At 41.2% G+C, this 25,821-nt stretch overlaps 2 protein-coding genes across 3 annotated transcripts in view; both read right to left on the minus strand.

The window, feature by feature from the left end:
- The window catches only part of LOC141441855 (transient receptor potential cation channel subfamily A member 1-like), a 22,677-nt gene extending 12,075 nt beyond the window's left edge, over positions 1 to 10,602 (minus strand). The window contains exons 1-4 of one of the 2 annotated variants that reach the window (XM_074106745.1): positions 10,488 to 10,602; positions 5,462 to 5,591; positions 2,854 to 3,042; positions 2,157 to 2,374 (exon numbers count right to left, since the gene is read on the minus strand). In XM_074106745.1, the coding sequence (XP_073962846.1) occupies positions 2,157 to 2,374; positions 2,854 to 3,042; positions 5,462 to 5,591; positions 10,488 to 10,503 (553 nt within the window). In that variant the 5' untranslated portion in view covers positions 10,504 to 10,602. Of the gene's footprint in view, positions 1 to 2,156; positions 2,375 to 2,853; positions 3,043 to 5,461; positions 5,592 to 7,083; positions 7,385 to 10,487 lie in introns of those variants that run through there. The other variant, XM_074106744.1, reaches the window with a different exon arrangement.
- A 1,618-nt stretch (positions 10,603 to 12,220) lies between these two features.
- On the minus strand, positions 12,221 to 24,953 carry LOC141441589 (transient receptor potential cation channel subfamily A member 1-like). Its single transcript, XM_074106373.1, has 10 exons — positions 24,613 to 24,953; positions 21,882 to 22,023; positions 20,501 to 20,566; positions 18,503 to 18,641; positions 17,855 to 18,036; positions 16,544 to 16,772; positions 15,454 to 15,642; positions 14,028 to 15,125; positions 13,576 to 13,833; positions 12,221 to 13,229 (listed from the first exon to the last, which is right to left on the minus strand). Exons 1-10 carry the CDS (start codon positions 24,626 to 24,628, stop codon positions 12,312 to 12,314), a joined length of 3,237 nt encoding a protein of 1,078 aa, XP_073962474.1. The 5' UTR covers positions 24,629 to 24,953; the 3' UTR covers positions 12,221 to 12,311.
- Positions 24,954 to 25,821: the final 868 nt, after the last annotated feature.

Genomic DNA, 25,821 nt, shown 5'->3' on the forward strand with positions numbered 1-25,821 from the left:
GTGTCGTGGGTTCAAACCCCGGCTCGCACCTCTGAGTTTTTCGAAATTCATGTGCGGAATTACATTTGAAATTTACCACGAGCTTTACGGTGAAGGAAAACATCGTGAGGAAACCTGCACAACCTGCGAAGCAATTCAATGGTGTGTGTGAAGTTCCCAATCCGCACTGGGCCCGCGTGGGAACTACGGCCCCAGCCCTCTCATTCTGAGAGGAGGCCTGTGCCCAGCAGTGGGACGTATATAGGCTGGGATGAGTGATGATGCGAATGTAGTCAAATATTGAGCGCTCGCAGTAAAAGCGTTGCTTTTAGCTCGCCCGCAAATCACCAGTGTGATAATATATGGCTGTTATGTATACCTCGACAAGTTCATGCGTAACACTCAGTAGAACCCTGTCGCAGTCAGCGTTAGCCGCAATCGTGAAAAAAATCTTGATACGGAAACAGAAGCTCCCTGCGACAGGGTTCTACCGAATATCACGTGTGAACTTATCAGGGTATAGATATTGACACGACACGGCATAATGCTCGTTCGACGCCACATCTTTTGTCAGTGTTAGGTAATTACAGTACAAATAAACGATCCTATGTATTAAAGTATGTACCTATTCATTCGTATCCGATTTGGTTCGTGTTATGTCTTACGTAATAAATAACGTCTAGTTTCGCTAAATATAACAGAATAGATATAATTGTTTGTTTATGATTCATCCAGGGTCGTTTGCTTATCTAGTTTGTTAAACAATTTTGTTAAAATTATCTGGTTAACATGTCAATTACCTATCTGGTTACTGTTAAAATAAACTATTTTACAAAAGATTATTATACCATTTTATTTTATAATAAATATCTATTTTCTAATACTCTATCCGAAATCGAGAAACCGGAAGCTGTGGTGGCCTTGGTGGTTTGACCTAGATGGCCTCTCAAACAGTGGGTTCAAACCCCGGATCGCACCTCGGAGAATAACATTTAGAAATTAACCACGAGCTTTACGGTGAAGAAAAATATCGCGAGGAAACCTGCACGACCTGCGAAGTAATTCAATGGTGCGTGTGATTGGCAACAATCCGATGGGCCACGCAAAAACTAATTACCTACCAAGCCCTCTTGTTCTTAGAGGACGCCTGTGCCCAGCAGCAGTGAGACTTAAGACATATATATATGTTATATAGGGGATGATGATGATGATGGATGCTGTATTCTTCCACTACTAGACTAATGTCAACAGGGTACAAAATGTTAATATTTATTCGACTGGTTGGCAAACGAGCAAGTGGGTCTCCTAATAGTAAGAGATCACCACCGCCACAGATAAAAAGTACCTACCTACGAAATTTCGCTGTAGGCCCTTGCTTTACGCCCTTCGCTAGTTCTCCGAATTTCGTCCCACACAAAGGCGCGGCCGTAGACCTACGCTTTTCAGAATAGGTTTCCTGATCAGGAATTTAGATTCACATTTCGAAAGGAAAATTAAAGAATGTGTGCGCCTTGTTGATTTGAAACGCGTGCTGCATTTAGTAATTAGAATCTGAACTCCTAACTAGAAAAACAAAATGTATGCGCTGATTGATCTTGATTAGGTGAGGCCGAACAAGAATTTGCTTTGTGAAGTGGACGAAAATAGCGCGTCCTTCATGCGGCTTGTTCGGCGCATATTATTGTTGTAGTTTGGTCTGTTACTTTGCTAATATCCTGCACATTTCTCTATCTATAATCTCGTGATACAACTTATTACTATTATTATTATTAGCCTATTCTGTCCTACTGCAAAAAATGCTGGCAAAGGCCTCCCCCCATACTTCCACTATTCTCTGTCCACTGCATACAAGGCCCAGTCCTTCAAGAAGTCGACTAGTTCATCTCGCCATCGCCGTTAAGCAGCGTTTCCACCAATAATGTGCGAGGGTGTGTTCCGAGGGATGTGTTTTTCATTAACCAATAGAAACGCTTCATTTACCCATCCTCGCACAGCACATCTCTGCTGGAAACAGCTGAGCGGAGCGAGGCGAGGTAAATAAAGCGTTCCTACTGGTTAATGAAAAACATATTCCTCGCAACACATCTCTGGTGGAAACACTGTTTTAGGCCTGCCAGATCGCCTTTTCGAGTAAGTGTGCGTCCACTCTGTGGTTATCTTGTCTTATTATCCCTTACCTTCCGGAAAGTCTAGCATGATGGCGACCTGCCGCGAGTTGCCGGCCCACGTGGCCAGATGCAGCGGCGTGCGGCCCAGCCTGTCCAGCCGGTGCTTCTCGGCGCCGAACCGGAGGAGCAGCGCCATGGCGTCCCCGCCGGCCAGCGCTGCCATGTGGCACGCCGACACCAGCCCCAGGCGGCAGGTCGCGTTCGGGTTGGCACCGGCGTTTAGTAGCCTGGGAATTGGACATAGATTTTGGAGAACATCAACTGTATGTTAAATTTGTCATGAGTCGTGAGACTACAAAATGATAGACGATGAAACGAATGGTATTGGTGGCATGTCTATGCAAACTGACTCAAACAGTAGGTAGGGGAAAACCAGGTAATGGGAGACAGCGGGCAAGGGTAGGTAGGAGTTGCGGGCAAGAGACGCGTAACGCCTTCCCGGCCTTGCTTTGTGCCCCTCGCTATCGTTGCGAGCCAGCCGCGCCAATAAGCAACGACATTGGGAATGAAGAATCTGTTTTATTTTTGCGGCTCGCCGATAGTTATTTGAACTCAGAGCACACACACATACGGTATATTTCACTATTCACATTATAGGCGTTGCAACTTGCAGGTAAAATACGGATAACTTTTACCAACTTTAGGCATCGGCATCGCTGGCGTTTGAAAAGATAATTCATAAATCCTCATAGATCCTCATCTATACCTCTCAACCTCCTCGATATCGTGCGTCTCTATGGCCTCCAGCAGCTCGGTGTTGAGGCGGCGCAGGCGCCGGTCGCTTCGCCGCCATTTCTTGGGGATGGACGACGCTGTCTCGGACTGCGGCGTGGGAGTGGGTGTGCTGGCGTTGGACTCGCACTCAGCCGGGATGGTCACCTTGAGGACCGGCTTACTGGAATTATAATAACAGCGTTACTTAATAGTAGATTGTTCAACAAGGGACTAAAACAAGCCATAATGACACGAGATGTTCTTGATGTTGTTGAGGCTATAGTTCGAGTGGCATTATGGTTGTTTAGTCTCGCGTTAAACACTACTTTTCACTTTGAATGCGAGGAAAAAAAACAATGTTCTGTTCAAAATTACAACATTACTTTTATAAACGTACGCTCGACTAAATGGATAGGCCATCTGTTCAAAATTCAATAGCAAAAAAAATTGGTTTCGCGGTTTTTTCTTCTTTTATTGTTAATGAAGTGACGCTTTAAATTCTTGCATATTCAGCCAACAGTTTCAAAATTGAAAACTATTTCAATACTAATTGGACTATTATTATTATTATATTATATTATTATCTATATAAATAAAAATGAATCGTAAAATGTGTTGCTAAGCGCAAAACTCGGGAACGGCTGGACCGATTTCGCTAATTCTTTTTTTGTTACGTTTGTTATTAACAAGAGAAGGTTTTTATGAAACAAAAATTACAACGAACGGGGGCGAAGTCGCGGGCAACAGCTAGTGCATAATAAAATGAATTAACCTTAATATAAATGAATAGATCCGTATTCGTAATCATTGTTTCATGTTTCACGAAATAAAATCGTGTTTTTTTAAATATTTTTGCACAATTGTCATTTTGCGGTTGTTTCCACGCCCTAAAAATCCTCCATTCACAAACACCGTGTTGGTTGTTTAGGGGTTTCCAACGTAAATAAAAAAAACTTTAATCCCTAGAGAATAAAAAGGAGCTTTAGTCCCGACACACAGAGATTAAAGTAACATTTTATGAGCATGAGAAGTGAAAAAAAAAAATGTCATCCGACCGTTTCGTCTAAAGGTCAAAAAACATCGAGCATTCGCCGTTTTTTAATTTGTCGAATTAAACAACGAACATACCCAAGCATAGAGCCAAAAATTTTTACGAACATTTACACGATCACCAAGTGCTCGACACTGTCCCAATAGTTGGCATCTTTAATCTTATGTCATTAGTAATAGAGATGACAGCAGGGTGTCGTCTATTAGGCATTTGCCTGCCGAGCACTGGGACGTTTACCTTAAAATTTTATTTATTGTTTATCATGTGCTCGGCAAAAAGCTTGAGGCAAATTTTCCATCGTTCCGCTTGAACGCTCGCTAGAATGTTTGCTAAAATACTCCTGTTTTAATTTTGTGAGTAAACGTAACATTAGCTAGAATGCTCATTACAAGTCAATGCTCAAGTTTATCAGCGTCCAAGTTTAACGGGGCCCGACTTTCAAGCCTTGTTGCGGGAAAAATATTACTCTACATCTTCTCTACATTCATTTTCATATTATGAGCTACGTAGAAACTACGGCCCAGGCCCTTTTCATTCTGAGATGCCTGTATTCAGCTGCAGCAGCAGGCCCCTCTTCCCCACTGGGCACACTGGGCACGTGCCCAGGGCCGCGCGATGGATTGGGACCCTCTAGTACCTATTATGGAATACGGATTGGTAATGTTACCAAATGATAACCGGTATTTACTCTACTGAGTAGAGTCTACTCTCGCCTGAAAATTGGGTTTACCGAATGCAGTATGAAACTACGGCCCGGCCCTTTTCATTCTGAGAGCCCTGTGTTCAGCTGCAGCAGCAGGCCCCTCTTCCCCACTAGGCACACTGGGCACGTGCCCAGGGCCGCGCGATGGATTGGGGGGCCCAAATTGGGGCCCAAAGACCCTATTCCATTACCAAATGATAACCGGTATTTACTCTACTGAGTAGAGTAGAGTCTACTCTCGCCTGAAAATCGGGTTTACCGAATGCAGTATGAAACTACGGCCGGCCCTTTTCATTCTGAGAGCCCTGTGTTCAGCTGCAGCAGCAGGCCCCTCTTCCCCACTAGGCACACTGGGCACGTGCCCAGGGCCACGCGATGGATTGGAGGCCCCAATTTGGACCCCTCTAGACCCTATTCCATTACCAAATGATAACCGATATTTACTCTACTGAGTAGAGTCTACTCTCGCCTGAAAATTAGGTTTACCGAATGCAGTAAGTATGTGTGCCCGGGCATCTAATAGGTGAAAGACGCCCCTGTGCAGCAATGGGACGTATACGAACTCGTATAGGCCGAGATGTGACCAAACCGTTTTTGGTTTAGAAAATCTCAGATTTCGATTAGCAAACGTATCTTACTGCTGCATAAATATCCCTATAGGTATATTAACATAACAACAACTAGGTAGTAGTAGTACTACATACTAGTTCATAAATTTGTGAGCAAAATTTTGATCAAAAATATCTGAACACGACTTTATTGTTAACGGCGTAGAAGCGTGTTCAGATATTTTTGATCAAATTTTTGCTCACAAGTTTATTGTCTCGACTGTACTAATAGACGTACTTTGGGCTAGGCCGCGACGGGCGCATCTGCGCGGCGACCACATTAGTGTTAGGGCTTCGGGTGGCAGTAGCGGGCAGCAGAGGGCGCTGCTGGGCCCCATTCTCCTTCTCGGGGACGCCGCGCTCGACGTCTGGAATAGCAGAGTTAGGGCACAGAATAACTAATGTTCGGGTCCCTACGAAGTGCGTTAGATAATGTCTCGGGTTGTATTTCTATTACTCATCAGATAATCACCTCATTCAAAACTTTTTAATCAGTATTACAAAGTTCCAGTAATTGCCATAAAAATGCATTCGTGCTGCTTAGTCGTGAAGCATGGAATCTTGCAACAATGAGTTATTGTCTCCCACAAATTATAATTACACGTTGGTTGCCCAGCCCACCATTCTTCATCCAAATTGTTGCTTCCAGACGCCATGCAAATTTAGTGCATTTATGGAGGTAGCTTCCAAAATAATACCCTGAAAAATGAGTTTTTGATCCCACCAGTGATGCATAATGGCCACACAGAAAAGATTACGTGACCCACCAGTGATGCAATTAGGGTTGCCAACTTTTTTTACAAGAAATAAAGCATATAAATTTACGTCTTAGAAGGGAAATAAACAGTATTTTAGAATAATTAACAGTATTTTCTTTTCATGTTTTAAAGACAAACTTTTGGGTGCTTCTCGCACAACTTAGGTATCAATTTAGTTTCATTTTTAAAAGCCTCGCAGACCTCGTCAGAATCAAAACAAAAATTAAGATAAATAAGGAACTAATTTTTATTAAATTTACATTTGGCAAATTCGTTCGGACCTACCACTATTCTGACTATGCTGTACTGACTTAGTGTGTGCTTAGTGTTACGCAATGTTGATGCTGAAAACAGTATTTTAGATACTTTATTTTAGTTCAACAGTAAAAAGTATAATGTAGGTGAAAATCAGTATAATACTGTGTTTAACAGTATAGTTGGCAACCCTAGATGCAATGCTCATGACAGCCAACGTGTTAAGGACCAACTGTTGAGTTGGTACTTCTAAGTTTACCGAATTTTACCAAAGGTAAAAGAATATTGCCATGATAGAGTAAGTAAAACAAAATATCAATTGAGCTCTATCTTACCCACAGTATAGGTAGATAGTTTTGTATAAGTAGTCAGCTGCAAAAACCTTTACACTTTATTAAAAAGTGATAGAGTATTGTGACAAATTGACAATTAAAAACCGAATCCCAAAACAGAATGAAACCATTTCATAATCAATTTCACTATTATTTATTTGGCAAATGCAAGGCATGTCAACACAATCTCAACAGCACAAAGGTAAGTAAGCAATTCAGTTTCTTTTCTTTGACTGTAATAATAAAATATAGTTTTAATTATTAAAGTTATTCTAAGGTTTCCCGATTCTAACTTCAAAAATGACAAAATTGACATATTAAATTCCACCACTCTTTTTATCCACTTGCGAAATGATCTCCTAAATAAAAACTAAGTACCTACCTATCAATGTCTAATAATTAAATTGCGTCTATGCCGAATTTCATCTAAATCGGTTCAGCTGAAAGAGGTAGGTAACTGACAGCCTGACAGATAGGGTTACTTTTGGATTTGTATAATAATTAATTATTATTACCATTTTTATCCGATGAAAATAACGACGAAAATACTCCCTTCGTGCACATTTAAGGCCACCACTTAAATACTATCACTATTTTTTAATTTTTTGTTCTAAATAATATCCAATCAACACGAAGTTTATAAGTCTATCTCACTGTTTATTCACATTTTGTTGCTCCGTATTTACTTAAAGTAATAATGTTTAAATTGACGGATAATTCTTCCGCAAGATAACGTTTAACCCGTAGCTCGGCACTAAACAAACTAAAAACAAAGACGCGACCAACTTAACGAAACCGGTGGCCAACATTAGAACTAAGATATTATTCCTTGATTATTTTTCACAACACATTGACACTAGCGCATGTCTCACCGACAAGGATAACTTTGCAGTCTAAAACATACAATACGACTCAGTCATTTCTCAGACTATCATCATCCCCAAGGTCAATGGTCCGGTATGGCAAACATTACCATGGTTTTCTCCGTTGGATGTTTCGTCACCTAAACGTTATCATTCAGGTCACGTGAGCAAGTAACACGACTAACTACGAACTACTTAATTCACCTTTTTTAGGGTTCCGGAGCCAAAATGGCAAAAACGGAACCCTTATAGTTTCGTCATGTCTGTCTGTCTGTCTGTCCGTCCGCGGCTTTGCTCAGGGGCTATCAATGATAGAAAGCTGTAATTATGTACGACAATATATATTATTATGTGAAGTAGGCTTACTGATATGTGCAGATGAGGCCAAAGAAAGCTCACTGCCCTGTTCGACTTATCTCGTAGTAGGTATATACCATACCCAACTATATTTCTGGCGCACTCATACACACACACGCACACACACACACACACACACACACACACACACACACACACACACACATACACACACACACACACGTTTAGGGGCATACATGTCCAAATGTCAAAAAGTCCAGGTGTCACATTGTCCATGGTCCAAAAGTCCGAAGGATGAAACGTCCTAGTGTCTAAAAGTCCTAGCGTCAAAAAGTCCATGGTCAAAAAGTCCGAAGGATTAAACGTACTAGTGCCTGAAAGTCCTAGCGTCAAAAAGTCCATGGTCAAAAAGTCCGAAGGATGAAACATCCTAGTGTCTGAAAGTCCTAGCGTCAAAAAGTCCATACTCAAAAAGTCCGAAGGATTAAACGTCCTAGTTCTGAAGGCCTGAATCCCATAATTACATGTCCAAATGTCAGAAAGTCCAGGTGTCACATTGTCCATGGTCCAAAAGTCCGAAGGATGAAACGTCCTAGTGTCTAAAAGTCCTAGCGTCAAAAAGTCCATGGTCAAAAAGTCCGAAGGATTAAACGTACTAGTGCCTGAAAGTCCTAGCGTCAAAAAGTCCATGGTCAAAAAGTCCGAAGGATGAAACATCCTAGTGTCTGAAAGTCCTAGCGTCAAAAAGTCCATACTCAAAAAGTCCGAAGGATTAAACGTCCTAGTTCTGAAGGCCTGAATCCCATAATGTCTCATTGTATAAAAATATGACTAACACAACTAAATGATAAATATAACTGAAATAGATTAGAGAGCTAGATTGCTCATCTGCATTATTTCCAGTCTGTTATCTAACATCCTGAGACCCATTCTCAGTAAGATCCAGATGCATCTATGATGCTTCGTACATGTAATGTCGAGTCGACAAGAATTGACCAGCTGATCCAGTCATGCAGATGGACTGGGGCCTCATTCTACATTGTCTCTTTCCATATTGTTATCGTATTGTCTACGTGGTGGCAGCTCTTATTGACTTGACAGTAAAGGCGATCGAGTCGAAAACAATTTGATTGCAATAGGTGTAAACAAAACCAAATTAGAATGAGTGAGACCCCTGGACTCTCGGACATATGGACTATCCGACATTAGGGCATTATAACCTTTGAAATTTTTGACAATGGACAATGTGACACCTGGACTCTCAGACATATGGACTATCAGACATTAAGGCATTATAACCTTCGAACTTTTTGACAATGGACAATGTGACACCTGGACTCTCGGACATATGGACTATCCGACATTAAGGCATTATAACCTTCGGACTTTTTGACCATGGACAATGTGACACCTGGACTTTCTGACATTTGGACATTTATGCCCCTAAACGCACACACATATGCATATTGCATGCCCATAATCATGCAAATAGTGTTTTAGGTTAAGTAAGTTAAGTACAAATTGTAATTTTCCTGGCTTTTTAAAATTATCTAGTTTTAGAAGAGCGAGGCCTCCTGACACAAGTTCAAAACTTAATAGGGGGTCTCAACCTTGTTATCTCGATAAGAACTTTTGTAAAAGGAAATAAACAATTATTATTATTATTATTTATTATTATCTGGCTTTGAATAGACCTGAACGAGGGCTATTGCGTATGAATTTGCCACTAGAGGCGCTAGTGTAGCGTGAGTTCTCCGAAATGTGAAATCTCATAGTTTTTGGGTGAGCTACGCGGGTTTATTTATAATAAGAATAATTTTGTGAATATTTTGCAATATCTGAAATTAATTAGGGCAAATATGCGTTCCGGGGCAATGAATGTCTGTGTTTTGAGACAGTTTTTCTTTCGGAAACCTTTGTCCTCCCTTTTTTCCGAACAAAACGGGGACTATGCAACACTGTCGCATGCTCGATATTTTTATGGTACGGTTTTAAGGTATATTAAATATGATTTTAATCTAAACTTTGTTTTCACGCCCGTAATAACAGACTTTGAAAGCCATACTTAAAAACCTCACGCAACAGTGCGCCATCTAGTAAGCCAAAAAACGATAGCCCTCATTGTTTTGGCATGACTTTATTATAACTAAAAGCATTTTTAAGGAAAAAACATGGTTATGAATACATGTCTAAAAATACTTCCACATGCGACGACTACATTTTTATCTCGATCTATATGCCATACAATGGTCAACACTGATTTGACAATTCGGGAATGTCTCTCTTGTCTGTGGCATCGTAGTTCTACAACGGATAGATCGATTTCGATGTGTTTCTTCGTGAATACGAGTTTGTTTGCCGTGATTCTTAGCTATTTTTCATTAAAATTGGTTCAACCACTCAACTTTCAACTTTTCTAAGTTGTTTAGGTTATTTTTTTGTTTATTGCGCGTACTGCCAGGTAACCATTGTGCGAAGATCGTTTCGGCCGCACAATGAATATAAAACACATTCGCCGCTCTACTATAGCTTTACTTATACCAACACAAGCCTAAGTTAATTCGCAGCCATTGTACCTAAGTTTTGGCACAACAAAAGACACGAAAGATTCGGAGTAATTCCTCTGGAAACCATTAGTATGAAAAGGAAGGAACTAAAGGAACTACTGCGAGTAATCCAAACTAAACCGTTCTATTAGTTTAATTCTTAAGGAAATAGTAGTTAAAATAAGTACTTACCTCTCATTGGCGACATGTTTCTACATTATCCAACGAAACACTCTTTATTATTGTCACATGTAGCACCGTTTCGACTCTAACGCAGGCATTCGGCGAATATTTCCGATTGATATTTATCGACTTAAGTACAATCGCCGACATTCCTAACTGACGTTTTTGTAGCCTGTCACGTTGTGATAACAGTACGAATGGTCACCTACGAATGTTTGCGATTGTACTTTGCATATTTTAGTTCATGCTACAAGTATTTTTAGACACGGCTAATTTCCCACTACGAAACTTTAATCTTAGTTAGTCGGAAATTTGGTTAGTCTAAAATAACAGCACAATGTAATTTTCGTCTTCTTTACGAGTTCCTCTCGCATTGCACTGAACTGTAATATAACAAAGTGCATTGTTCACACACGACCTCGCGTGTAAAACAGTTACGAGTACGTAAATACCAGTAAATACTTTATAGGCAATCGGATTTTTTCCTGTTTTAAACAGTTCAATAATTTGAAGTTCCGCAAAGTTAAGTTCTCTTGCAAATAACACATAGGTACTTACTGGTAACTACTTTTTGGGGCTGGTTGGAGAGTCATTTTTTGCACACTTTATTCCAAAACGATAAAAATCGGTATTGATATTGCTGCCTGCTGCAGTGCTGCGTAAAAAAGAGCGATTTATTTGTGCACTATGTCCACGTGTTTCGGGTGTCCATGAGTGGCGGTGATTCTTCCCATCAGGTGACCACCATGCTCGTTGGCCCCGCCTCTTATATAAAATAAATATGAAACATATATTTCGATCTCTTTCGAATGGTATTTTGTTGTTATATAAATAAGTATTTAAAATTGCCTTCCGGTAACTAGAGCCTCTATGACTTTCATAGGTCTATGATAAGACGGCGTTATCTTTAGATAAGCCGTATCCTCAAGATTGTAGTTGAACTGTTTAAAGACTGAACGAAGTTGGTGAATAGTGAATCACTGTCGCATTTACCTATAAGGTTAGGTACCTACTAGATTTTGCCCGCGACTCCTCAGCGAAGAATACGTTTATCGCTACCCCGCGAGAACTATGAAATTTTCCGGGATAAAAACCATGTCCTTTCCAGGGTTTTAAACCATCTGCATACCAAATTTCATTTTAATCGGTTCAGTATGAAGAGGTAACGGACAAACATACAGAGTTAGGTATACTCGCATTTATAACATTAGCTAGCTTTTGCCCGCGGCTCCGCCCGCGTGGTATTCAGTTATCGCGCGCTGTTCCCTCGGGAACTGTGCAGTTTTCCGGGATAAAAAGTAGCCTATGTCACTCTCGGGCCCATAAACTATCTCTATGTCAAAAATCACGTCGATCCGTTGCTCCGTTACGGCGTGAAAGACGGACAAGACAAACACACAAACATACAAACACACTTTCGCATTTATAGTATTAGTATATAGTAAGTATGGAAGGATAAGGAAGAAAAGTGATTTCAGCATTCAAGTTTCATAATCTTTTCCAATTAGCTAAATATCAAAGCTTCCAGGTAGAGAAGGATGGGATCGGGATCCGAGGGAGATATCTAATTGTGAAAAAGAGGTGTGATTTAGTTTCTGCAATTGTGTCTATTAATCAAATTTACTACCTTCTGAATTTTTTCAAACATATTTGCTGACACTGACTGAGCATACACGCTGCAATTTGGTTATCACACCAATGGGGTTAATCACATGATAGTAGGTAAAAATAACTAAGTAATCTATTTGTCAATTTATAATTTATTTATTTTTATACATTTCTTACACTATGAGTGATAACGAGTATTCTTCCAGTTTTAATTGCTAAGTCTACTTAATTACTATCAGGCAATTGCGGTGTTCTCTTCAGTTCTTTTATGTCTTGCAGCACTAGGTTCATCTTATCATACAGTTCCTCAGGCGCTCGTCGCCGCGACCGCGAGTGCGACCTCGAAGCATCTCGCTTCAACTTGCGCCCGCGTCGCGGCTTCTTGTTGCTCACCTCCTTCAACCCCCGAATCTGCTCTTTCATGTTAGCAATGTCTTCCGTCAAACTCATCAAATGTTCCAAGACTCTATCCAACTTGGTATTCTCTTTCCCATTTTTATCTTTCTCATCCACAGGAGCAACTAAGCTTTCATATAACACATCGATTTTCTTTTCAAACGTATCCTTATTAGTTTCTTCTTTGGCGTTTTTGCATTGTTCCATAGCTTTCTTTATTATCGCTCGGCGCAAATGCGAGGGAATGTACTCGTCGTCATGAGACATAGAGTCATCGAAGTCGAAGTAGTATCTGATACGCCACAGTTTTTCTTTGCTAGGGAAGTTATTGATGCTCCAATGGTACCTCTTGTAGTATGTGTTGATGGGAAATACTTTACTTACAAGGCCATATACTAAATAGTCCAGTGTTATGAGCAGTTCCACTTGCTTTTCCAGTCGCTTAGTATTGCCAGCTACATTCAACTCATTGACGTTACTAACAGCGACACCTACCATGAAGTTCATCAAAACAATCCCGACAAACATGAGGAATAAGGCAAAGAGGAAGCGCGCTACTTCCGTTGACAGACCAAGTATTGCCGTATGCTTCTCATCGAACAAGTCATCGTACTCGAACTCTTGAGTCATCATGACCGTCGTCTTGACGAAGGCTGTCCAAGAATTACTAAATGGGTCTTGCGACCTGTACTGGATCATGAAGCTTAGAGAAAACCCTATGATCAGAAAGACGAAAGTCAGCAGGATCTGTAAAAGGATAAATATAATTAACCTCCGCCACTTTGGAATTTCAAACACATACTCGTACCTAGTGTGACGGCAATGTTAATAAGTAAGTAAATAATGACACAGCTAATATTGAAAAAACTAAAAGTTCAACGTTCTACGTCTGATATTTGCTGTCTAGTTTAAATAACTGTTCGATGATGTTTTCCAGAGAATTATCGAAGACAAAGTCATCTAATGATTGCCATTTTCATTAAAAATAAGAGTGAAAATCTGGCAAAGACAGGGAACTAATAGTTACTGACTAAACTGATTGTAAGATGATTGCCCGAAGGCGTTCTCGTATCCAAACAGAAAACATCTGTACCTTAAAGATGTTGGCTGCGACCTCTCCAAACATGAGCACGTAGTAACCCCAGTTGGGGAACCGTGAGAGGAGGAACAGCATCTGCAGCCACGCCAGCAGCAACGCGGCGGTGGCCACGTGGCGCGGCCAGTCCACCTCTTTGGGCACCAGCTTGAACGCTAGTGGCACCACGCCCACCAGCGCCATACACGACAGCTTAATCCAAGTTTCGAAGTTCATGAAGTAGCGACGTTTCTTCACTGTGATGAAGAAGGTTTCCTGCAAAATAATTTACAGTTAAAAATACTTGTATGCACGAGAACATGGTTCCACCCTTTCTGTTTATTGTGTTTATTCTATTCTTAAGCGATTACGAATGGACTTGATTACATGAAATGCATCTCTTTACTAACTTAAGTAAACTAAGCTAAAGTGGGAAAGTTGTTGTTGCTTTTCGAATGAATTTGACTCACCAATATAAGCATAAGACTGATCGTGGTATATATAAATGCGGCGAACACCCAGAAGGTGTAATCGAAGATCTTTGGCGTGGATCCATAAATGGTGGCGTTTCTATCGCAGAAGTGGAAATACGTTACCACGTAAGTGTTTAGAGCTGTCACAAAAACACCATAAATCGTCAACATTACGTAGAAGAATGGTAGCAACGTCTTCCATTTGAGGTGCAGAAGGCTCTCCATCAACGGATGCAGCAGTATCCTCCTAGGTCCACATCGTACCATTTCTTCAATAACCTGTATTTGCGTCATGTTATGACTTCTAGTTGTGAGGAATCCGTAATTAACACTAATCTCGGGCTGGCCTTGTTTTTGCTCGTAGTGCATAAAAGAGTCGAATAAAGTTTCGAAAAAATCAGCCGGGTTAGGAAGTTGTGCCGTTATAAGCTGTATGGCGGTTTGCTTGTTCTCGTGCGTTCCCGCTGTGTAGCTGGACAGCACGGCTTCAGTCTCGTGTAGAAAGAATAACATCGTCTTATTACTACAATGAAAAGCTGCTTCGTGCAATGGCAAGAATCCTCTGTTATTAAAATCCTTTACAGCCATCGGATCTTTACTGATGATGGCTTTGGCAACTTCTACGTAGTCATGTTGTGCTGCCAAGTGGAGTGCTGTGGAGAAGGTGTCGTCCGGAAGAGTAGTCGCGAGCCGCTGGCAGTTGCCGTGTTTGAGCAGTAATTGAACACATTCGTAGTTATTATTATTTGCAGCGAGATGGATAGGAGCCAGACCAGCTTTGTTGAAAACACTGATGAGATACTTCGAATCGCTTACGGATTCTAGTAGATATTTCATTATGTCTATCCGTCCATACATGGCGGCTATATGCAGAGCGTTGCAATAGTTTCGCGACATGTTCTCTATGCCAGCTCCGCGATGCAGCAGCGACTTAGCGCACTCTATGTGTCCGTTTCTAATCGCCACGCACAGAGGCGTATCCCCCTCTGTGTTGAGGCAGTCTATTAGATTTTCCTGCTCAGCTATACTCAGAACTTTGTCTAATATTCTCATGTTTCGGCCTTTCACTGCCAAATGGACAAGTGTTGTTTTCATCTGGAATTAGAAAAAAACATGTTTTTATAGGTTACAAGTCGGCACTGTAAGTTAGTATGTGTAATTACGGGCTCCATTGCCTTGCATGGAGCGCCGTGACGTAATATACGCTCAGGTCGTAATCGGAAAAAACTATGCCTATATTTACAAAACAGGTGTGTCTAGCCACAGCACAGAATAAGTACGTAGCCTTAGTAGTCGAGATACTTTTCCCACCGTCTCTCATCGAACTATACCTATACCTGTCACGGTCAAGAGAGTGGGGACAGCGAATGTATTGAATGTGCAAGGATGTATAACCCCGAAGATGAGGTTGAAGAGTTCTGACCTCTCTCCGGGCCTGTTGGTCGAGGTGATCGAAGGAACTAGACGCGTCCGCGCCGGCCTCGAGCGCGAGACACACTCCCGGCAGCCAATTGAGTTCCACCGCTGTCTTGAGCACGGAGTAGCCTCTGTTGTCCACCACTTGCACTCGCAGGGAGGACTCTGCGTCGCCACAGTTGTAGTACAGGAGCACCTGGGTATTGGGAATGGTTGGATTACCCACGGATTATCAAGTACATGTGTAGCTATTTATTTTAGGTACATTCAAAGAAGCAAATCGCGTACCTTTGTGCTACTGATATCATAGGATATTCCATACAATCTGCCAATGAAATCATAGCTAAATTCAGTTTCCTCGACTGTACATAAATCACGTGAATGAAATTAATGTACAGAACAGAAGAAATTGATATAAAAAGATCATCCAAATAAACTCTGGACGATTGACAGGACACGTCGATCGAGTCAAGCCGATCGACGTCTTTATCGCTAATTGTATAGAGGTAAAGCTTTCTTTAATCGGTTGCAGTGACTGATACCCGCGCTGTTGATGCAGCCGATATGCTGGCGTTAAGCAAAAGCTACCATCCACACTCCGCAGGAGAACGGCGTTGTCAAGTGGTGTGTTAGATCGATTACATTGATCGAGCTTTAGGTTTAAGTAGTGTCAGGGATATTTGGAAATAATTCCGATCCGCATTAGCGATCCCTTCAAAGCGAACCTACTGTGTTAAAAATAAAGTTGTGTTAAATACTTGTGATGTATACATATCATTTAATAATATTGTAAATCTGTTTTAAAAAAAAATATATATATACCTCGTTGAGTTTCTTGCCGGATTCTTCTCAGCAGAGGTTTTTCCGAACCGGTGGTAGATTTTTTTTTGACATTCATAAGTGCTTGTTATAGCCTAAATTGAATAAAGATATTTTGACTTTGACTTTGACTTTGTCCAAATGTGTAGATCTATCAACCCTACTTTACCCTACTTAATCTGGGGCTAATGACTATGCTAAGACTAGACCGTGGAGCCGGCCCTTGATCTGACTGAACACAAAAGAAAGTACTTAAAGTAAAGAGTTTGAATAATTACCTCCAGCAATTCCTCTATCTTGTTCCTCAAACAGAGATGCAGTGGAGTGTATCCCACGCTGTTGATGCAGGCCACGCTCGCGCCAGCGTTTAGCAACAACTTCACCGCCTCCACACTCCCCAGGAGAACGGCGGTGTGGAGTGGCGTGTTGAGTTGGTCGAAGCCGTCGCCGCGCATGGTGTTGAAGGACCCACCTGCTTCTAGGAGTATTTGGACCATCTCTGCTAGCCTGGAAAAAAAACTTTATTATGTACCTCACGGTTTCGGTTCCGGTTCTGTTATTTCTGAAACGGAAGTTATATCGGATGTCAATCCTTAGCGCGGCGGCCGAACTTGAACGGCGTACATTAAAAACAAACATGTTTATACCAGTCATTCGCTCATCGCCCCGCTTGCCACGTGCTACACTAACACCTCGTCCATTTATCACTCAGGCTCCGGTTCTGGTTCCGGTTCCGTTTTCGGTTCCGATTCCGTTTCTTGTTCCGATAAACTAAATTGAAAACATCTGGTTCCGTTTTCGGTTCCGATAAAACCACATCCGTTACACGTTACATCCCTGCTGTATAAGAACAAAACAACGTCACCCGCCCCACGCCCGCCGTCGGTGTGATATTGTTCATATAAAGTACAAAATACGCCACTCGCAATCTCGACTCGCTCTCAACTCAACCCGTTGCCGTCCTGTATGTTTTCCGATCAAAGTCTATTCGCCGAGTTATTAATCCCGACCCGACTCGCTGCCATTCCCATTATTTAGGCACTTGTCTCACCGCCAGCGAGGAAACGATTGGCTATCGACTATTTTCTCGCTCAAGAAACGAACAAAAGATATAAGATCCTGTGTGAGTAAAAGAGACACATATATTAATAGTTGATCGCTGGCTGTTCACACTGCATGTCGGCGAGAACTCTTACATCTTTTGTCGCAGCGACAAGAGCTATAAAACTCGCTGAGCTATAGATTCTCGCTCAGCGATGTCAGCTTGGCGGCCGCCCCGCACGAGCGAGTCGAGTGGAGCGAGTAATCGCCCGTCGCACGCGAACACTCGCTTACAGCCGAGCTACAAAACTACACTCGCTTCTCGCTGCTCGCCCACTCGTTTCTAGTTACTCGCTCTACTCGCTTCTCGCTCATCGTCGCCGGTGGGACAAGTGCCTTCAGCGGGATAGAACAGTTTCTAGGTTATCTAATTTTGAAAATGTCATCAAATCCTACAGCCCATTCATAACAAAGTGTGACCATGAAAATTGAGGCGGTAGTAATGCTCGAATAATGATCCTCGGTGTGTTTTGTTGCGCTTGACTCACTGGCCTCTCTGAACGTGGTGGTCGTAGTAGAACGCGGAGCCGGCGACGTCGAGCGCGGTGCGGCGCGTGTTGCCGCCGCCGTCGGGTGAAGCGCCGTGTGCGAGCAGTGCGCGCGCGCAGGCCACGTGCCCGCGCGCCGACGCTGAGTGCAGGGCCGTCCATACTGGCTTCTCGTTCGCTGGCTACCAACATACAATACAATAGAATACAATGGCTCTTTATTGTACGGTCAAGGACTTTAATCCCTGATCCACAACGGAACCATTTCACAGTAAACGTCATAGTGACATCGCATTAAACAAGGTAAGATCGTAATGACTTTTGCTTTGAAAAGGTTCCGTGGTGGGTCAGGAATTAAAGTCCTTGGCCGTACAACACTAATAGTAAGCGATACAGAAAACAGCTACTTAGAAAATTACAATTAAGAGCGATCTCTTCCAGGCAACATTTTTTACAGAAAGAAGTAAGGGCTACAGAAAGATTACAGTAGGTGCTGCGTCAGCAGTAGACACTAACATAACACTGACATACACATCATAGTACTGACTATAGGTACAGCTCCAAAGTTCATCCGATTATCATGCTACCAACAACACAAACACATGTAACATCTGGTACCCTCTTTCCCTGTAATGTTAGGGAACTAACCCAAGTGGGCAGCATGTTGAACCGGAACCGCTCGTCCGCGCTGTCGTCGTCTCCGGAGGGGATGTACTGCATCTGCGCTTCAGCCTCGAACCAGCACATCGTGTACAGCGCGTTGGGGTCGAAGCCTGCGCTCAGCAGCCTGGAATGTACACGTATGTACATATATAAATTAAAATATATATGCATTTATAAAGTTGAAATGCAGATATTCTAAATCTAATTACTTATTATATCATTAATTGCTTTGATTTTGATTATTTATGCCTTATGTAGTTAATTTCTCGAAAAAACGTATGTCCTAACTCGCACCGTTTACAACTCAAAAAAAAAGTTCTTCAATTTCGGCAAAAACAGAGAGAGCTAATTTTTTTTTCATCCACTCCAAGTATGGCGTACTGGCGTGTGACGTCACATGCCAGTATGTCTGTCTCTGTCTAATCTTGAATTTCAAACCTTTATAACTTTGTTATTTGTAAAGGTAGCTTAAAAATTGTTTTTCTATTCGATAACAGGTGTTGTGTAGTTTTAATTTATAAAAGATATATAAAATAGTCCAATACCGTATTATAGTAAGTACATCAGACAGAATACATGAAGTTTTTTGGCATAAGTTCTATTTAACTAATAAGCTTGGTATACATAATAGCCAAAATATAATAATTATAAGGGCCTCCACTCCACTAACTCGCGCGGGTGCACGGCTTGGTTTGGCTGGTTTCAATAGAGCAGAGACTCGCCTCAAGGTGAGGCCACATACAGTCGCTCGATGCTCGTTTCCAACATCGAAAATACAAACTGAAATATAGATGAAAACGAACCCAGGTCCTCGGCCTTCCGTGCCACATGCTATACCACTACATCACCACTGGACCAGTCCACCAGTCCACCAGTGGACTTGTCCAGTGGTGGTGTAGTGGTATAGCACGTGGCACGGTATGCCGAGGACCTGGGTTCGATTCCCAGCGCTGGTCTTATGTTTCTGGTTTTTCTATGCATCTATATTTCAGTTTGTATTTTCAATATGGGTTTTACGGGATGACCGTAAAAGTAACAAAAAAAAATTGGAATTGAAATAAAAAAATACAAAAAAAATCCAAAACACCAATCTTAACTCGTTTCCAGCGTCAAATCTGGTCACGTGACATTTAGCCATAAAGCTGAAAATGTTGAGCTTTATCGCTGAAAAAAAAATTGTTACTTTTTTTTCATTCACTCCAATATCTTTTATTTGTACCACTGCCACGACTGCTACTAAATGAGATTAGGAAATCAGCTTCAAAGACCAAGACCATTCCTGCAAGAAGCCATCTTGTCGCTGCTGCTCGACGCGTCGACTTGACTCTAGACGCTACTTTTTCGACCAGGTTTATCGGTGCAAACGCGCGACCAGCGACTGCAGTGGGGGCACCCTCACGCAGCGCCTGCTCTATTAGGTGACATGAAACAAGCACGTCGCGTCAAGCCGAGCCGTGCAACCTTAAGTAGGTGACAGACGTATGAGCAAGTACGCATATTATACTTACGGCTCGACGACATTTTTCGCCTGTGTGTCACCGTAAGTCCGCGTACTTAAAAAACCGTCGGCGATCCAACCGGTTTGAAATCTAGCTCGTGGCTCGCTAATTTAAAAACCGCATACTTTAAGTTTGTACGTCTATCACCCCCTTTAGACTGCCTTAGACTAAACCTTCGTTGTAATATACAGACAAGCAAAAATAACGGCTCGCTGACCTTACAAACTTGTATGAAAGAAAGTGACCTGTGCCCTTAGTGTAAGTTTTCGGTTAGAAAATACGTCTCGATCGCGTTCGCGTTAAAACCACAATTTGTATGCAAACACGAACAGCGCCTCTAGCGGAACGTTTGCGATGTTCGTGTTTCCATACAAATTGAAATTTTAACGCGAACGCGATCGAGACGTATTTTGTAACCGAAAACTTACACTAAGGGTACTGACTGTTTTTGTGTGACGGAATAAAGTTTAAAATTTTAAACTACCTTTCCACTTCCTCAACATGATTCCACTTGACAGCAATCAGCAACTTCGCTTCTGGGTGCTGGTAACTGAAATTTATATAAGTTAATTTATAAAACTGCACTTTTTATCAAATAGTAAGTAGTGTTTGATAAAAGGTGATGAGTATTCTGTTCTAATCTAACAGCCTTTGGTACAGAGCTGGGGAGGGGTCGACAAAAACAGTCCCAAACCGAAACCAAGCCCTTTACACTAAAAAGCGTTTTAACATGTCCTTTATTATTATGCAGAGGAGTAGGTATATATTCTTGCCCGTAGCTATGTTCCCTGAACACCACAATCTGACTAGGTTAGCTGGTTATCGAGCGAAGGCTAGATTTCGATTTAGCCGAGAAATCTAACTTCGGCCACAGTTTCGCTTTCAGGCAATTGTTACCCGGAACGAACTTCGGCTTGGCCGAAACGCTGTTTTTGTTAATTGTCGTGCGTTATTCGGGTAAGTAAATGTGATTGCCAGTTGGGAGGTTGGGTCTGTGTCCAGCAGTGGACAAGGTGTGGATTAAACTATTGAAGACCTAAGTACAGTCAAGGACTTTAATTCACGAGCCATCATGGAACCTTTTCACAATTATCGTTACATTATTAACAATGAAAATCGTAATGACTTTTCAACTGGAAAGGTTCCATGGTGGCTCATAAATTGAAATCCTTGACCTTAACTTGTTCAGAATCGAGAACAGGATCGATTAGGTATACCTACTTATAACCAGATTATTTATTATACCCCTCTTTTACTATGGCTAGTTTTGCGAAGCGTACGACTGGCTCAAGAAGAATTACTGACTTAGCAAAACATAGAAATAGTACATTGTGTCTTAAGGGCGGTAAATAAGAAATTACGAACGAGAGTCTATTAGAAGCCCGAAGTCGAAGACTGAGGGCTTTAATGAGTCGATGTTCGTAATTCTAGTACCGCCCGTGCGACATACAATGTTTTACATCACATTTGCGAGTAAAATTTTATATTTCTAAAAGAAGGAATATAATTCTTCCAAATATTGGCGATACTACCTTAGGCTGCGCTCTTGGTAGTGCCGCCCTCCCCCTCCCTCAGCATGTGCCTGAGCCGCGTGTGCATGTAATCCTGCTACTACGCCATGCGTAGCGCCATCAGTACGGGCACTGACTCATTTACCGACCTTGGGCTTCATGACAAGAAAATTTGTACGCGCAATGACTCATTTACCGACCACGGGTTTCATGACAAGCACATTAAGGTCGAGGGTTTTATTTGGGGGATTGCAACCAAGGTAGCCTGCATGTTTCGACGCTGTTTACGAGCAAGTGTGATGAAAAATACTTTTAATCTGTAAACACTTGGGCGCGGGCTATAGGTATACTTACTGTATAGCGTCCTTCGGAGTTATAAACTTGTCGGGGAGCGGCGGTTCAGCAGGCCAGGGCACAGCATATGCTTCCTCGTCGACATCGCCCAGGGGTAGCAGTGGCAGCCCATCGGACTCCACCTTAAAGCCAGCTTTCACATCTGAAACAGGAAGGTACCTTCGTAATACCTCCGCTTTAAAGTCAGCGCGGCCAGAGCTAACGAAGGTAGCAAAAATTCGTACTAATAAGTTAGATGTAAGTATTTACTAAAAAATATTTCTTATCGCGTTTTTTGCGGCAGTATTTTTTGTTACTGCGTTGTCATCAAATCTCTATACATAAAGAAAGTAATTTTGAATGCTATACCGGAGCACTGAATTGACACAAGGTTTGAATTTCGTCTCACAATCCTAACGAAGTAGCAACGTGCTAAGACAGGGTTTCCCAACCTTTATTTCGCCAAGGCTCCCCAAACCAATAATAATATTTCATGCCCCCCCCCCCCCCCCTCCCTTAAGTTTAGTTCAGAACAAGTAATTTACCTACGCTACCTAAACCAGGTACCTACCTACATTTTTTTCGAAAATATTTCAGTTTGTATTTTCAATTTATTATTGGTCGTTAAGTTTTCTTATCAAAAATTCTAATATCGCAATTTTCTCAATCATTTTTTCCTTAGAATCTTCTTCAAAATATAAGAAAACTAAAAAAAGATGGATTCATCTATCGCTAAAATCGTTATGGCATGACCAAGGGAAGTAGAGAAAAATATACAGATAATAATAATCTGTGGTGTAGTATTAACTACCTATTAGTTTTGCTTAAAAACAAAATATAAAAAAAACACTTCTGAATGTCAAAAAATCTACCGCCGGTTCCTATGAATAAATAACTTTATTCGTTGGCCGGTTCTGGAAAATCTCCGTTGAGAAGAACCCGGCAAGAAACTCAACGAGATAAGTATATTTATCTTGGGCTGGGCTTTACAAATTCTGCATCACACTAAATCTACCGACATTTCCTTTCGACTGACTAGAACCACCGCTGGGAGGTTTCCGAAGGGACTTTGGAAGCACTGGCAACGGGAGACAGGACTTCAGGGTTGACGTAACCTTGTCGGCACTGTCGTCACTCTCGGTCGCCACCCTGCTCGCTTCTGGACAAGATTAGAAGCTATAATATAGTCGTACACCTCGATTGGAACTCATTAATTATATTCCACCACCTAGTTTCAAAATACCTAGCGAAATTAAAGAAACTCCTCCACCACCTATAAATTGCGAGAAACTGAAACGATTCTTGTCAACTCGCGACCTCACGTGCAAAGCGGCTGAGTCTGTGCGACGAATTTATTTTATTCTCAAATTCCACATTGAACCAACATGATTTAGAACCGTTGCAATGATGCACAAGGTGTTAATTAAACCGGCCAAGAGCGTGTCGGAAACGCCCAAAATAGGGTTACGTAGCCATTACAAAAAATCAAGTAGTAATATTTTTCTAAGGATTTCGTATTTTATACGGAATGCTATTTACTCTTAAACTAAGTACTAAATAAATAAATAGTGGTCTTTTTCCTGACAGTTTTTTTTTTCCAAAAAAGCGCCCCTGATAAGTACAAATTATGATTGTAGAGTCAGAAATTAAGTAGAAATAATTACTGACTTAGCAAAACATACGCATATATTTTTAAAATAATTAAGTAAGGTTTATAAAAAAAGCCTTTTGGGTGTCTGAGATTTTCATTAGGTAATATTAACTAACACCTTGGGATGATACCACTTGGGATGGTGACTTAAGCGACCAAAAAGAACCTTCACCAAGAAAAAGAGATAGACATCTGGAAGAAGAAGAAAATGCTAAAGCTGACAGAAATTGTGTGAAGATAGTCACAATCGCAATATTTGAGTAAAATCGATACTATATCTAAAGTTAATGTTTATTTTTGTTCTTTGTCGTAATAACACACTTGCCAATATTAATTAGTTATTGTTATTATATTTAGTCTATAACTGTGTCCCACTGCTGGGCAAAGGGCTCCCCTATTAATTAATATGACGCTTAAAATTCGACTGTTGAACTGACAAGGTACCAATTTTGGTTAAATGAAGGCGTAGGTACCTTGCGTTGGTACCTACCTGTAGTCACCAACATTACGAGTATCACAACTGGGGAGCCAAGTGGTTAGATAAGAGAATGTTTGTATGAATAATGCGGATTATTATGTTCTCGAGTCTTGGTCGTTTAAAATGTATTTATTAAAGTATGTATTATCTATATGTAGAAGTATCTTTATCCGTTACCTATAGTACACATAGTTCAAGATTTTCTTAGTTTGGGACTAGATCAATTGGTATCGTCCGAGTCATCCCAGGGGCTTTTTTAAACGATTAACACAATAAATCTGTCTATTTTTAAAGCACTTTTTTCTCTATGTAATAAATATGGCGCTCTGGGTGTCATGTCACATGGTAGTGTTAGTATTTATTTCCTGTCTATTCTCTCTCTAACCTCTGCACTCTGTCTAACTCTGGTACATGTATAAGGGTAGACAAAAACTTGTTTTTCCGTTGGATAACACCACCATCGTCGAACTTAATGGGTTATGAAATAAATAAATGAATAGTCCAATACCGTGAACAATGAAAATGATAATGTTACCGTAATTAAAGTTGCAAAGCCAATATCAAATTTATTTACATGTAGTTAATAGATTTAAATTCAATCTCTAAAACTTAAATATCCTTACCCTCGTACGTATTCATCCTTCAATAAATTAGATCACCAGACACAACACAACCGTCGATTCATAACTCTAGCACAATTTCGCATAATTTTTCCTTAAGTATTGTTTACCTCAGATCATTTACTAATTTTACTTTCCTCAACTTCAAATGCGTCTGACTTCGAGTTAACCGCATCTCAGACTAAATTCTGGCTCGATATTTTTCAAAATTGTATATTATACGTGCATACATAAATAAAGTCGGTTTTACCAATAAAAACCAGCGACGAACAGGATTTATAGTCTGCTCGTTATGGAATTTTGAATGTAATTTGCTGGGTTTTTCTAAGACTATTAATCGTTCAACGAATCCTTTCATACTTTGGCTACATAATTAATGCGAAGGGGTGATGAGAGCCTAGAGAAGCTGATCGTAGTTGGGAATACAATGATAAACGAGCGTGGGTCAGATCTACCAGATGGACCGATCAAATTAGGAACTCCAGCCCCCTGTACCACAAAAGTTACAAGTGCTACAATTCGACAAAATTGTCAAGTTTCCCATAGTAAAATGTTACAATTTTGTCGAATTGTAGCACTTGTAACTTTTGTGGTACAGGGGGCAGGTCCCCGAGGTTTAGCGCCGTCGTCAGAGCTGCCATGGACATAAGCCGATGGACACATATAATCCTATCTAAATATAGACCGCCCGTTGATGACCACGATCCTCAGTCATGAGGGAACGACTGGAATGGATGGATATTTGGTATTACGATGAATAGAAGCACTTAATTCATTTTACACAGAGACTCGATGCAACGCGACCCGGCAGGCTTCAACGAGGGGATCCGGCAACATTTTATCGAATGAGATAATCGATGTGGCCTCTAAGCAATGCAATTTTCGGGGCCCATTTTTAATGGTTAAAAGAACATTGCCTCTTTTCAAGTTCCAGCAAATCATCTGACGAAAAAAAGAAATAAGTAATAACTTTTGTCATTGAGAATAAATTTGCCAATTAAATTTTCCCTCTAAGTAACATTTATTTTGTGCGCGCAGGGGGACCTCCGATGCGGGGTCCCTATACTCCATTTATTTTATCACTAGCTTTTACCCGCGACTTCGTCCACGTGGAATTAGGTTATCGCGCGCTGTTCCCTCGGGAACTGTGCATTTTTCCGGGATAAAAAGTAGCCTATGTCACTCTCTGGCCCATAAATTATCTCTATGCCA

Source organism: Choristoneura fumiferana, chromosome 24 (genome assembly GCF_025370935.1).
Source record: "Choristoneura fumiferana chromosome 24, NRCan_CFum_1, whole genome shotgun sequence".
NCBI classification, from domain to species: Eukaryota; Metazoa; Arthropoda; class Insecta; order Lepidoptera; family Tortricidae; genus Choristoneura; species Choristoneura fumiferana.

What these genes read in the sequence shown, in the direction of transcription:
- LOC141441589 (XM_074106373.1), bottom strand. An exon ending in CATGTTGAGGAAGTGGAAAG is followed by an intron (nt 18,642 to 20,500) that starts GTAGTTTAAAAT and finishes TGTACATTCCAG; the next exon opens with GCTGCTGAGCGCAGGCTTCG. An exon ending in TCAACATGCTGCCCACTTGG is followed by an intron (nt 18,037 to 18,502) that starts GTTAGTTCCCTA and finishes GTATGTTGGTAG; the next exon opens with CCAGCGAACGAGAAGCCAGT.